We start from the raw sequence: 14,238 nt of genomic DNA on the forward strand, positions 1-14,238 counted from the left end.
CATTTCCGTGATCTGACACCTTCGTATACGTCTTTGGCTCGCCCTTAGTCACCGAGAAGTTCGTTTTTAACACCTGGAAAACCTGTCCGTTTGCCATTTTCCGGCAATCGTGACAATAACATATTGCCTTTTACTATCAGTATATACCGGATATGTAGTACCTTCAAGGCAGCTCACCCGGTATACCGGATCACCTTCGTAGGCGATCTTAATTTCTCCGCATAGACAGCTACCTGTTTGCATAGTGACAGAAGACTAGGTTAGGCAGTGTAGATAAGAAGATGGTAGGAGTGTTAAGTCAGGTTGGGAAAATGTACCTAAGGTATTATATACAAGCCTTTTATATGTACTCCCAGAGTGGATAATCATACTACCACCGTTAGATACGGCTTATACTAAATTCTGACAACGCATTCAAAAATAAGGACTCAATGAGGGATTTTGTGGATCCGGCGGTGTGCAAGAAGCTGCATATCTACCCCCGAATCTTACATCCGTACGTTTAAGTTTCTGGATCCAGGTATTCTACAAAACGGTTGAGGTGGGTTAGGTAACTAACATAATGCCCGATCTTGACTGTGCAGCTCAACTTTCTTGTTGAAGCCGTGACCGGAGTGTTCTAAGACATTCTACCAACTCTTCCGTGTTATTCGCGAGAGCGAATGTGTATAAATCGGGGCGAACAATAACAAATTTTGTACCTGGGCCCAGCCGACGTAGATAGTTGGATGGGCTATATCCTGGTTTGACCGAGATGTCTAAATCGACGAGGCGACGAGTAGGTGTAGGAAAATATACCTCAACACCATCGGTATCAGATGGGGTATCGAGAGAGAAAACCCGGAGAGATATTTCCGACAAGACTGATGGGTTCAGGTCAACTGCTCTGAGAACTTCTTGCGCCTCCGTAACTATATCTTTATACTGGCCTGTTGCTATGACCAGTAACGTCATCACCGTCTTAGTATTCCTTATCAACTCATCCGATAGCATGGGAGATTGGTGACTTGATTCCACATAAATCTGAGCTAGGCGCTTGCCGCCATGAAATTTCTTCAAAATGAAGCCATCGTCAACATACTGATATCCATTGGTCTCTGAAGCAGCTATAGGATCCGGCATGCTAAAGATAGTCGAAATGCTTCTCAAGAGCCAAACTATCGTGCGTATCAGCCAGAAATAAAAATCATCGCCTTTATTGCATAACCTGCCATTTAGGCTTGTGATTTTTGTAGCGTCGTCGACACCATAGCGGCGTTCCCGTGCCCAACCTTCTAGAAGGTTATCGCGGAGCGATCTGTCGCTCTTAGGTAGAAGCTGATGTAATGAGATGCGCCAGGCAAGCTGGTGGGCATCGCGAAACCCGCTTGCAATACCCTGGCCCCCGAATGGCGGGAACACATGTGCCGCGTCGCCAATCAAAATAATGCGGTCGTGATACCATTTATTGACGACCTTGTGGGTAAATAAATATGGGCGGCACCGTATAATGCTGATACAATCGCGCGGGTATGTGACATCGCCACAGGGGAACCGCTTGTTTGACGTATCCTTCGTACGTGTAATCATAGGCTTGATATTCGCCCATAAGAGCTTCTCAGCATCCATGGAATCGTCCCAGTCATTCTGCTCAAGCTCATGGCGCCACAACCGCTCCATGTGAGGGCCAAATCTCCCCGCGGCAGTCGCTCTTCCCGGTGGGCTACAGAAATGCCAACCTTTCGGCCAGAAAAGGTCGTATACTGCTTCAGGGTTGAATCCAAGTTCCCAAAGGGGGAAGTCGGGATGTGTCTCTGGAGTTGGTACCGTGAGCTTTAAGTTCGCCGCGATCCACGTTCCATCATAGCGGTACGAGCCCTCAACTTGCTTAATTCCAGCTAACTCCTCGAGGAAGTTTTTTCTCACAATACCTTTCTTTCCGTCGGCTCCAACGACGAAGGAGCCCAAAATCTTACGGCGAGCTCTTTTCTCGTTTTCGTATTCAATAACAGGACGGCCGCCCTCTTGTTTCATATCTACTACTTCGCACTGACATCGCAGATTGCAGTACGGCGACTCGGCAACCTTTCGTCGCATTGCACTCTCTTTTATCACATATGTTAGATCGTTCGTCTCTACGTGAAAGGTAGTTTAGTAATCTTACCTAGTTTTGGTTGAGTGTGAAGCACAGCGTTGGGAAGTACTTGCCAGAACCCGTCACTACCGATATCCATCACGTAGAAGGGGTCATTTGCAAATGAAGTCTGATGGAAGTTGATGATGGATAGCTCTTGAGGATATCATCAGCCATATAATTTTAACAGCCTTGTAACATAAGAACATACCGTGTCCAATCTCCTCTAGGATGTCGTCGAGGCCAAGATTCCACAAGATGCGAACCGCATCATTAGTGAGATAAACGCCTCTTGGATCTTGTGTAATCTCAGATTCCTTCTCTAAAATGACAGACTATCAAGATTATCAACAATGGTCATTCTATTATCCGATGAGAAATACTAAGACTCACATGAACATTGAATTTAGCCAATGAGAGTGCTAAAGCTAGACCGGATGGGCCAGCACCCACGATGATGACCTCTGTTTGTTCCATGTTCGAGTGTAGGTGTTATATAAAATGAAAATAAAACCAAAGTAGGGATTTTGCACCATTTATAGCCAAAGTATATTTCGTTGTCGGGTCGGCGAATCCTAAGTGACGAGTCGCTCAGTACTTCAACTTACTTATAGGCGCCAAAAATAAGTAGAATATGCGAAATTCGCTATTCCGGGGATCCTTCACTAAAATATTTCATTAGAAAATCATACTACATGGCCTAATACTCGCCCTTAAGTTGGTACGGCAGTAGTTCAGTTCCTCCGACCCAAAGTTGGAGTTCCTCCGCGGAGGAACTTCACCACACCGCTTAGGTTGGGGTATAACCTTCCAAGGTACGCTTCAATAGTTAATTAATGTCTTCGTAAATATGTAATAAGGTGATAAATTGACGGTATTATATATATATAATTTGGGTACCTATACATTTTCAATTCAAGTACATTAAACCGGTAACTCTACATCAAAAGGTATAATGAATACAGGTAGTTAACTATAGTTAGACTGAACTATCGAAGCGTTTAATGAATTACTAATTATACATATCATCACGTTTCTCATTAATCTTCACGTTAGAGTTGCTTGAATGAGCTAATACTGAATGTTAGATTGTTAGAATTAGGGACTGGCATAGAAAAAGGGGGTGAATAGGGGGGAATTTCATGAGACTATGTTCAAGCCACATCTAATTAGCCACATTATCTTAGCCACAAGAAATGAGAAGCGAGATCGCGACGGCACGGAAGAGTTCGATATCCTCAACCTCAACGGAAACATCAATTTATTCATAAGTTTAGAAAAGCAAATGATTTCCCGTAAACCCATGTATTTATATTGACGACGGTTAGAATCGATGCAAATACATGTTTAATATGCCTGCTCATAGTCGTGTCTGCGACCGATGCATCAAGTTTGTTGCTACTGTAATTGATTGTCGCAATAAGGACAAGGGGTGCTAACATTATCTTAGGAAAAAAGTCAAGTGTGAAGCGGACAATTCATAACATGATTCCTGCTTATATGCTGACACTATAAGTTTTAGGTGACTTACAACGTCCCCATTGCTCTCGTTGTTTAGAATCTGGCTATTCATGTACATATTCGACACGAAAGCGAAAGCCAGGTCCTCCAAGAGGATTTCGGCCGAGGACTCGCAATAGTTTAGTATCGAATCCGGTGGCCATCAACCCACTAAATCAACAAGCGAACAACGATGAATCAACACCTATGACGTATTTACAGCGTTATGATCAATTTGAAACCCCAATATTCAACGATAATGTTTCAGTACATTTCGCACCATGCATTGATCGTGTCGGTCCGAGCTTCTTACCGTATGTGTCTATGGCTGTACCTGCATTAGGCTTGCCTAGCTTCCCAGGCTATTACTTGGACTCTTCGCAGGAAAAAGACATGTTAGTTTCACCCCCTATATAGCCCATCAACCCCCTTTTAACACCCTAGGAAGTCTACTGCGGTTTTTCGACGATGTACATCCCGCTATCCCACTGTTTCAGAAAAGCAGATTTCTTAAGTCGTACGATGAAGGCGTAGCTTGTTATGGTCTAGTCGTAATAATTAACGCAATCACAACCAAACTCTTAGGACCAGTTGAGTTTTGGTGTTCTGAGGATGTGGACTCGTGTATAAACTCACTACTTGGGACGACGGCTTATGAAAATGATTCGTTAGGCTCTCAGACTAGTCTGGATCACCTCAGGCAAGAATGCCTACTCGCCTATTACAACTTTCATCAGTTTCCTGGGCCATCAGCCGGGATGAGAATAAGCCGATTAACGCGTAAGGCTTATACCTTGGGGCTCAATCAAATAGAGAATCCAGACTTGTGCTCAGCCTTTAATCACGGGTTAGTGACAGAAGATGAAATTGAAGATTGGAGATACGTATGGTGGTGTGTCTACCGTCTCGATTCATATTCAAATATTGCTTTGGGTACCCCTTATATGGTCGATGTGGAAAGCATCAACAGCGCTCTCATTAGGAGGTCATTATCTGATGAGGTGGTTTCAAACTCGCCAAAACTATTCCTAACTGATGATATAGACCAACTCTGGAGAACTTTGCAAGATGTTGTGTTAAACTATTGTGGGCGGGAGTTGAACATTCATATTCTTACCACTGCAATGTTGCGCCATGCGGGAAGCGTCTTAACACTTAGGGCCACGAGAAAATGTGTCGACTCTAAAACAGCTGTTCTAGGAGATGCTCTTACTTCAGTTCTCCTCGCACTTCCGCCCGGATATCTTAATCCAAAGCGCAATGTATTAGCGGCAGAATCTGATGTTCACCATTGCATCCGAGTTACTAATATATTGCATCTGCACATGACGCGCCTTGTCGCCTCCCTACCCTCAAACCTTTATACCAACGAGGCCCAATGGCTAGACTGCTGGCAACGGAGTCTTGACACCTGCCAGGATATCGTCTCGGTTGTCGATGAATGGAATAACCAGTTCTGGTCTCGTGTTGATCCCGCACTATGTCTCATCATATTCAAGGCTCTCTGGGTCACGAACCTGCACCGCAGATGTATTACCGATGTAGGGTCGTCGTTAATATCCTGTCTGGCTCATTCCGAGAGTACTCTCATACTATTCTTAGAGAAATTCTCGAAAATATGGATGCTACCCAAAGTTTTGCTTCGTAAGTATGAGGAGCTTTTGAGTTTCCAGTAATTTTGACTAATATTAAACAGGGCTATTTAAACACTCATCAAGCAATGATCTACTAACGTATGCCGATGTAGACCGATTGATGAATCGGTTCAAAATGCCCCTTCATCCAAAAACACGATTGCGGGCGTACCCGCTAGAACCTAAAGAAGCAGAGATATCTAGAGGAGTTAATATGACTGCTGCCTTTACGAGCATATAGGTAACCTTTCGTTTTGGCAGAAGGCCTAGGGATTCGGGGGGTTCATGAGATCACATGAAGTTTATGTACCTAAATTATGCAATGTTTTTTGTGGCTATTTGAGAGTGATATCTATTTCAGTTACGAGGTATCTCTCTATCACTTTGCTTCGCACGAAATTGTAACACGCCGCATGTTTTGACGTTCGCGGTAGAATTTCTCCCAGTGCGATATGTTTAAAGAACAATAAGAAGTACCAATAAGTGGCTTTAAATTCAGGTATCAAGTTGTGGCCTTTCCTACTCTAACCAACATTGCTGAACTGTGATGTTTTGACATGTGTTTCATGTTTGCTTTAAGGAGAGACTTGTTTACCAATTGAATTTTGGTGGCCATTTCGTCGCAATAGAAAAAAGTAGGAATTGTTGATTAATGTTTGGTGGGTGAACGTGTTCATATACCAACTTAAATAAAGGTTGAATGTAGGTGCCTAACCTGGGTACGAACTACACAATAACATAAAAAATAGACTGAACACTAATATTCAAAATATAATGTTTAACTTACCCTCCTCAACCTTAAACTCCCTAATTGTATCGAGTATCGTGTTTATCATGTATGGGTAGATACTTGTTAGGTTGGTCCAACCGCTACTGACGTCGGCTCACGATCTTTAACATAAAATGAGACGACTGTAATAATAAATTCAAGCGACAATATTATCATACGGCTCGCAGCTTCAGAAATTTACATTACTCATAACGAGCACGCAGGCTATCTACCTATGACCAAAAATATATCTTTTAAATCAAAGCGTGGGTATCTTATAAATAAATCGCTGACTTTTGACAAGAATTCATCCTTGAAGCTCAGCAGGGTGCTGTCTAGGGGCATTGCCTGTGTATGCGCCGGGAGCTAATATATCCTTTTGTCCTCCGTCTAGCTCAGCACTTCTACCTACTCCTTCCATCTCACTTGGGCCCGTCGGCTTATAATAGCCATGAAGTTCGGCGTCGGCAGCACCGTGGTAGGGTTGTGGCGTCGGGGGGAATGTTTGCGGGGATTGAGAATAGGGCTCCATGCTGTCAGCCGCTTGCGTTCTATCGTTCTTTGACCGTCTGAAGAACAATATTCCTAAAACGAGAGCAATGATACCCACACCTCCAACTCCTACTCCTACACCAACACCGATCTTACCGCTGTCTGATAGGCCGGAAGACTGATTCTCAGATGTGCTCTCGGGGGTCTGAGATGTCACCGAGGAGCTCGTCGCTATTATTTCGGTATTGATTAGTTAAATCTGAAGTAAACCAGGGGGAAAATTTGTAACTAACAGGTAGAGGTCGTAACAGGTGCGGAGGCGGATGTTGATATATGGGATATAGTTGACGATAAAGTGGTAGTTTGTAGACCATCGATCCAAAAAGCCGCGCTCAAAAATCCACCTCCTTGTTGCTCTTCAGTTGTGCCAGACGCATCGACCACGCGAAATGCGTATATCTCCGAAGAATTCGTTGAGTCAGTTGACACTTTCCATTCGTACCATGTCTGTCCTACGTTGGCTATGTATTGTTTAGTTAATCTCATAGGGCTGAAAGTAATATTGTTAGATTATGCGGCTTACATGCAAGTTGTACAGGCGAGTTGAAGCTCCAGCCAACAATCAACCAAAGATTCGAAGTTTCGTAGGTTGTATCCCAACTAACGTTCATCGTTGCTCCAAATCTATATGTTGATTGGGATCCTCTCGGCTCTGTGAACGCGCCATCAGTGTACTCGAACGCCGGCTCGCCTGGCCCGGGGAGATCTTGTGCAAGAATGGCGGAGCTCAAGAATATGAGCGATATGAACGCAGAGAGCGATCCAAACCCCATGGCCGCCTTTAGGAAATACCCAAAGATTACTAGAATATATAAAACAACGCAGCAATAGCAAGGAAAATGAGAAATGCACCAGAAAAACGTGAGGGAGTTATGGTCACTCGTATAATTTAGTGGTCAAAGCCAGGAACTTACACCACTGGGCTTACCGTTTGGCTTTTGGTATTCATACTTTCAAGGATTGTAAATTAGTATGTTTAGCTTATTTCATCCTGGCCTGTAATAAGCAGCCCTATGGAGTTCCAAGGACTCAGCCGCAAGTTCGCTAAAGATATCCGAGTGAATAACGTACATAAATGTATGTGTCGCGACCATGAGAATTTCGCTGGTAGGTATCATGATCCTGGGGAGGAGTTGCATTGAACCCTAGTCCTATATGTATAATACATATATAATAATACACATAATACACATAATAATACACCGTATCAGAAGGGCGTCAAAAAAGGTGGCGCTTCCTACCAAAATATACCAAAAACACTCTAACTTCTAACGGCTATAATTCAGCCAATTTAAGACTAGATTGGTTATGGAATATACTATTCGATAGCCCTAATAATGGCCTATTTTACTATATTTTTTATTTAGTCTAAGATTGGGAAATAAGCCTTTAAATAGAGGTGGTTTTATATTAATATTTAATACTTTTACAATAATAATATAACTTATAATTACGTACCAATTTAGGTTAATATAAATAATAAAAAAATCATCTGATTATAATTTAATAGCTTAATTTTATTATAATAATTTCTTTTTATTTTTAAAGGTAGGTTTGGGTATAGAATAACTTTTTGAAATATAATACTTTTGTATGCGTTGGTAGTGGGTGCGCCACCTTTTTTGACGCCTTTCTGCGTATCTAAGTGTCTTTATAAGCGCTCTGTTATTACTTATTACTCCCTTGCATTAGTTCCAAGGCGAAGCACGGGCTAAGCCAACTAAACCTCAGATAGCGTTGGTGGCTAATACCGCCAAGGCCAAGTCGTTATGGTACAACTTGTCTATGGATCCGTACCAATCCCACTTAATAGACATGGATGTCTAGGCTGGCAGGATTGGTCTTTCGATTATTTTGCTTAATGATCTACAGAGTACATTACTTTTCTTTAGAGATACATACATGCATAACTACATCATACATACACTACCTAACGTAGGGCTTGCTTTGTTTTAGGGAGACTTCCTTTTTATTTTAGAACCATCGAAAATTCCGAACGTGGTTTGTTGGCATGTCCTTGGGTTGAATGGAGCTAGCTCTGTTATTTCTAACTCAGTCCTTTTGGTATTATTTTTCCTTCAACTATACAACATCTTAGTTTGTATGATGTTTTCTATTTTCCCGTCATCCTTTACACGCTCAGGATATCGAGTGCTTGCGGCGATTTTGGTTTTTCTAATACTCCAGCAGTATCTTTCTTTTCGCAAGCCGGTTTCCGTAAGCCAAAAATATCCTGACGAAGAAGACGTTCCCTCAACATGCGACTCGCTTGAAGCACTCGATGATCTCTTCGTAATTCTCAGGACAGGGGCTTCCGAGGCCCCTAAAAAACTTCCAGTTCATTTTTCGACTACCCTACGCTGCGCTCCTCACTACGCCATCTATTCCGATTACGAGGAGGATATTGAAGGACATCATGTCTACAATGCTTTAGACGAGATCAACCCAGATATCATATCCACGCATGCCGATTTCGAATATTACCGCCGTCTACAAGAGAAGGGTAGAGAGGCCTTTTCATCAGAAGAATTAGAGCAATGGAGTTCAGCTAAAAATACAAATGGTGGACGGGATAGTCCTGGTTGGAGGTTGGATAAGTGGAAGTTTCTCCCGTTAGCAGAAAAGGCCCTTCGCCAGCAACCCGATGCGAAGTGGTATATCTTCATCGAGTCCGATACTTATATGCTCTGGCAAACCCTACTAGAATGGCTTGCCCATTTTGATCCTTCTAAGCCACATTATCTAGGCATGCAGATGCAAATTGGTGACGTCGTCTTCGCTTATGGTGGTGGGGGTTTCGCAATTTCTAACCCGGCGTTGAAGATGGTTGTGGCACACCGCAGAGAAAAGCTCAAGTTCTACGACGACCTGACTGGCGCTCACTGGGCTGGTGACTGTATCTTAGGCAAAGCCCTAGCCGATTCGGGTGTAAATTTGCTATGGTCCTTCCCGACTCTGACTGGTGACCAGCCCTCTGATATGAATTTCAACTCATCGTTTGGTGGATCGAATAAGACACCCTGGTGTTACTACGCTGCAAGCTATCACCATCTTCCACCTGCGGAATATCATAAATTAGCCAAGTTCGAACAGACTTGGAATCGGGAAGTAAGCTTAAACTTTGTTAATTCTTAGATCGGCTCATGCTAACATTAGAGTTCCCGGTAGAACGTGTCTCGCCTACGTCACGGAGACGTATTTAAACATTATATCTTACCTCGTCTCTCGTCAAACCTTAGTGATTGGGATAATTTATCAGATGTTGACCAGGGTTCGGTTACTTCTTTCGACGAATGTCGCAACACCTGTGAGAAGCAACTCGATTGCGTACAATTCTCATTTACAGATCAGTCCTGTAAAACGTCAACGGCCCTTATTCTTGGACATCAGATCTCTAAAGACGCTACCCCCCGAGTGATGTCAGGGTGGGTAATGGAGAGAGTTAAGGACTACATTGAACGGATGGATACATATTGTGACAATCAAAGTTGGATATTACCCTGAAGACGATTCAGGATAACGCGTCGTTGGGATACTAACTTTCGTCGCGGCATAGCATCAAAACCTCGTATATAACCACGTTGGTCGATTAGGCCATCTTGCGAGATCTTAGCCTAACATATTAGAGTGTGCGATCCTTATGAGGGCTCGTCACGTCGATTATCCATAACTCTATAAACGCTTGCCACTCGGAATGTGTAAGGCAAGTAGTTACCATACGAACCCTTAGATTAGTGGTTTATTTAGAGGTATATTTGCTGTAAATAAGACGGCATATAGGGTTTCCAGCAGTATATACTACATGGATATTTACATAGCGAAGTAGTCATATCCAAATCTAACCTGAAAGATCTGATAAATACAATTCTGAAATGCATATGAAAATGGGGTACATTTAGCTGTACTATTGATAACAAGACGTTCTCATACTACGACTATTTTTAGTGGTATAAGGAGACCTCGGACTGGCCATTTCTCAAATTAATGACTCAAGCCGATCAGGCGGCAGTCTACTATAAACTATTCCACACAGACATACCTTTAGTCTGGCACGTTGATCATTCTGCTAGAAGCAAGCGCCAAGATAGATACATGTGTAGCACGTCTTCCCCTTTAGAATACTCTCCTTATTTATAGCTCTTCAAGAGGTGATCTTTGACACAAGACTAGCGACTGATGTCGTCCAGCTCCCTTCCGATGTATATGTCGACACTTTCAAAGACCCTTCTGGCGCTCCAATGTAGGTGTATCGTAAAGAGTCTAAAGCCGCCCCGGATACATCTACAATCTTCTCTTCACCTGGGACGAGATCGAACCCATTATCGCTTAGTTTTACGTCTCGGGTCTCTTCAAAGACAAATCCCTTTACTGGGCGAATAGAGAGTATGGCGACTTTGTTGGTAGATAAAGCATTGAATCTTATGTTTCGGTCGGAGAAGTCCAGGTACTTCAGTGGCTGCGGCCATGCGGTATCGGTCGCAATCACCTGGCCATCCTCTTTGACGATTGCATGTATTATATAAGGGTCGTATTTCGCTAGGTCGAATGGTCGCGTAGTATCAGCTAACTGAGATTCTACCACAGGGGTAGCATGATCTTGAAAGATTTCTGTTGTGCTGTTTGGCTGCGCCGATATAGTATCGAGTTTTAAAGGGGATTGAATATCCTGGCCTGTCCGAACTGAGATGAATCGGAGGGTTATTTCGAGCTGGACTGCTTCTTGTCGATTGCTTACGACCCAAAGATCAAATTTCGTGTCTCGAGAAGGCAAAGTGGGATCGGCGTGACCTGTTGTCCATTCGTGATACGTTCGAGACACACCTACAGCTAGTGGCTTCAGGGCGTTCGCAATTGCGTAAAATGCTGGCTTTTTGACGAGATAATAGTCAACCACAGCCCAGCTCATTGTCGGCCAGCAGTCGTTCAATTGCCATACCAGCACACCCCCACACTTACGCGCTCCAGGTTTGCCCCATTCTCGGCGCCATGTTTTGTAGGCGAAATGCATAGTTTCCGCTTGAACAATTTGCGTGAGGTGGGTATATGAAGGAAGGTCATATTTCACCAAGAAATTCTCTGCAACATACGTTATCATACGGCGCTCATGGTCAATAGCTTTATTACGAAAGTCCATCATCATCGATCCCGGGTACTGTTGCTGTGGGTCTTTAATCATGTCACGAATTGTTTCGAGATGCGGGTAAGCCTCCATTCCAAACTCGCTGATAAATCGACCAGAAAGTAGATAAGTCTCCTGATATCTATTCATCGCACCATGCCATACTTCATATTGTTAGCGCAGGAGAAAATTATACTGATTGAATATACATGACTTACTATTCCACTGATGAATGTCTCCTACTGTCTTATCGGTAGTGTGCTTTCCATCTCCCCATGGGCTACTTGGGTGATAGATCATGAATGGATCCTCTTCCTTAACGATCTTAGGCAGTAGGTACTCGTATGTGTACCTAGCCGGGAAACTGGACTTCAACCATGATTGAGGATCTTTGTCCCCTTCGTAATCGTAATCAAGATGGTAACGCTCCTGGACCTGGTAGTCCTCGTTATTTCCGGCCCATATCACTAAGGAGGGATGAAACCTCAGCCGACGAAGATTTTGTCTTGCTTCTTGTTCAACAGATTCCAAGTAGGAGGGATACGTTGGATAACTGGCGCATGCGAATTGAAAGTCGTGCCATACAAGGACTCCAAGCTCGTCGCAAGCGTCAAAAAGGGTGTCGTCCTCATAAACCCCCCCTATAATCGCTAGTCAGTGACTATACGCCAGATGAAATATTCTAATATTATATCTTACCGCCCCATATTCTAAGCATATGCTGGTTCCCATCTACCATGAGCTTCATCCAGTCACGGTATCGTTGTGCCGGGATTTGTGAGAGGAAACTGTCGGCGGGGATCCAACACGATCCACCACCGAACACGTCGATTCCGTTTATGCGAAAGTAAAAGGATTTGCCAAACTCGTCCTTGTCCTGAACCAATTCACTTCGCCGGAAGCCGATAAGTTTGGTCTTTTCATTGCCTGCAATAGTTGCCTTCAGCTCGTAACGGGCTTGTTGACCGTAGCCAAATGGGTACCATAACTCTGGGTTGTCGATCTGGAACTCCGTCTCAGCAAGCCCATCAGAGTTAACGACGCATTCTTTTTCCCAAATAGTCGTCCCTCGGAAGGATACTGAAAGTACGATTGACTCTTGACTTGTACCCGCAACTTTGGCAAAGATGCGGCCTGAACATCTTTTCAAGTCTTCACTAACTTCGTAATGGGTCCAAACATCATCAATTCTTGAGACGTATTGTTCTAGGTAAATTGGCCGCCAGGGCCCAGCCGTCATTAATATCGGTCCCCAATCCCAGCCCCAGTTATATTGAGCCTTTCTCACAGGAACACGACCGACTTCTGTTTGCCGTACGTAGAACGTGTGTTCATGGCTGTGCTCTTCTACCAGCTGCCGGCCCCGTAGCAAAGCCGAGTCAAATTTGATTTCGAGAATATTGACATCCTTAAGAAGGTTGGAGATCTCTATTCGATGAGACAAGAACATATTATCCGACTTTAAAATATCACTTCCATTCAATAGTACTGTTGCAAAGGTATCAAGACCTTCAAAGACAACATCCGTGATGAGCGATCCATCAACTACAGGACGTGAGGGTCTCTGAAATTGGACCTTGTATGTCCAGTCCTTCTCAGCAATCCACTGTACTGCTAGTTCGTTGAGATCGCTGAATGGGTCTGGGATCCTACCAATGGATTAGTATTTTCTATCATACTAAGAGTAATGACACTGTGAAGAGAAGACAATTATCCTTACTTGTTATTGGCTAGTAGATCTATATGAACTTGACTTGGGACTTTTTGCACTGGGAGCCAGTCGTCCGAGGAAATGTTGCTTTGCTGGAAAGTCCATCCCTGATCAAGAATGTGTTTGGTAGAAGCCATGGTGGGTGGAAGTATAATCGAATTGCCTAGATGACACCTAGAATGCTAAAGCCCGTTTTCAAATCGAAATAGATTATGTCAGGTTTATAGAAGGTCCTTTTTTTGAATGAAGTTGTACGGATACCCGATGAGTCCAGAGTATAAGTGTCCAGAATACAAACGAGGTTCCTGAAGGTTCTTGTTTATGATCATCCCTGTCATGTTGCAAGACGGCATTAGAACTCTCCTGAGTGGACAATTCAAATATCCGTATCGGGATATAGAGACCGAGACATATCAAGGCTTAAATTGATAGTTCGTAACTTAGGTACCAATTAGATGGGTAATAGATAGGTGCCTATAAAGGTAACTACCTCCTGAGGTTAGGTACCTAAGGTAAGTGTACCTAGGTAGGTATCTTAGAAGGTTGATAGTGGGAATGCTGTTTCTAGTATACGGAAATTCAATTCTTCGTGCGGGGCGACTGGGGAAGTTTATCGGTTTGTAGCGATACCTCTGTTGTTACAACATAAATCTTCATCTAAGCAAATATATTAAATTAAAAGCTTGTCTTATGCAAGGGCTTTCACAATACTCCACATCGTTAATCCAGTTCCTCTGGGGAATTTCACCTGATCACACCAAGTCCCCTTCGATGAAGCCCCTTTTCAATGAATGAGTGGTCACAAATACGTGACTATGTCCCATTGCGTTGATGTTCCAC

General features: G+C 43.4%; 3 protein-coding genes across 4 annotated transcripts; 1 reads left to right on the top strand and 2 right to left on the bottom strand.

Annotated features, from left to right (window-relative positions):
• Nucleotides 1-585: 585 nt before the first annotated feature.
• On the bottom strand, nt 586-2,590 carry GL218_00458 (3-(3-hydroxy-phenyl)propionate/3-hydroxycinnamic acid hydroxylase 2; the record flags this gene model as incomplete). The annotated part of the gene is made up of 4 exons (XM_033576878.1): nt 586-2,084; nt 2,144-2,269; nt 2,325-2,448; nt 2,507-2,590. The coding sequence occupies 4 exons, from the start codon at nt 2,588-2,590 to the stop codon at nt 586-588; spliced, it is 1,833 nt and encodes a 610-aa protein (XP_033441897.1).
• Nucleotides 2,591-8,671: 6,081 nt separating this feature from the next.
• Nucleotides 8,672-10,072, top strand: GL218_00459 (uncharacterized protein; the record flags this gene model as incomplete). 2 transcript variants are annotated; one of them, XM_033576879.1, is made up of 2 exons in its annotated part: nt 8,672-9,676; nt 9,737-10,072. In XM_033576879.1, 2 exons carry the CDS (start codon nt 8,672-8,674, stop codon nt 10,070-10,072), a joined length of 1,341 nt encoding a protein of 446 aa, XP_033441896.1. The 2 variants fall into 2 exon arrangements, with proteins under 2 accessions (XP_033441896.1, XP_033441895.1); XM_033576880.1 differs by lacking the exon at nt 9,737-10,072 and having other exon boundaries at nt 8,672-9,703.
• Nucleotides 10,073-10,709: 637 nt separating this feature from the next.
• GL218_00460 (Beta-mannosidase B) lies at nt 10,710-13,535 on the bottom strand (the record flags this gene model as incomplete). Its single annotated transcript, XM_033576881.1, has 4 exons — nt 10,710-11,851; nt 11,906-12,328; nt 12,387-13,336; nt 13,408-13,535. The coding sequence occupies 4 exons, from the start codon at nt 13,533-13,535 to the stop codon at nt 10,710-10,712; spliced, it is 2,643 nt and encodes an 880-aa protein (XP_033442351.1).
• Between the last annotated feature and the right edge of the window lie 703 nt (nt 13,536-14,238).

This window comes from Daldinia childiae, assembly GCF_008694065.1.
Source record: "Daldinia childiae strain JS-1345 chromosome Unknown Scaffold1, whole genome shotgun sequence".
In the NCBI taxonomy this organism is placed as follows: domain Eukaryota; kingdom Fungi; phylum Ascomycota; class Sordariomycetes; order Xylariales; family Hypoxylaceae; genus Daldinia; species Daldinia childiae.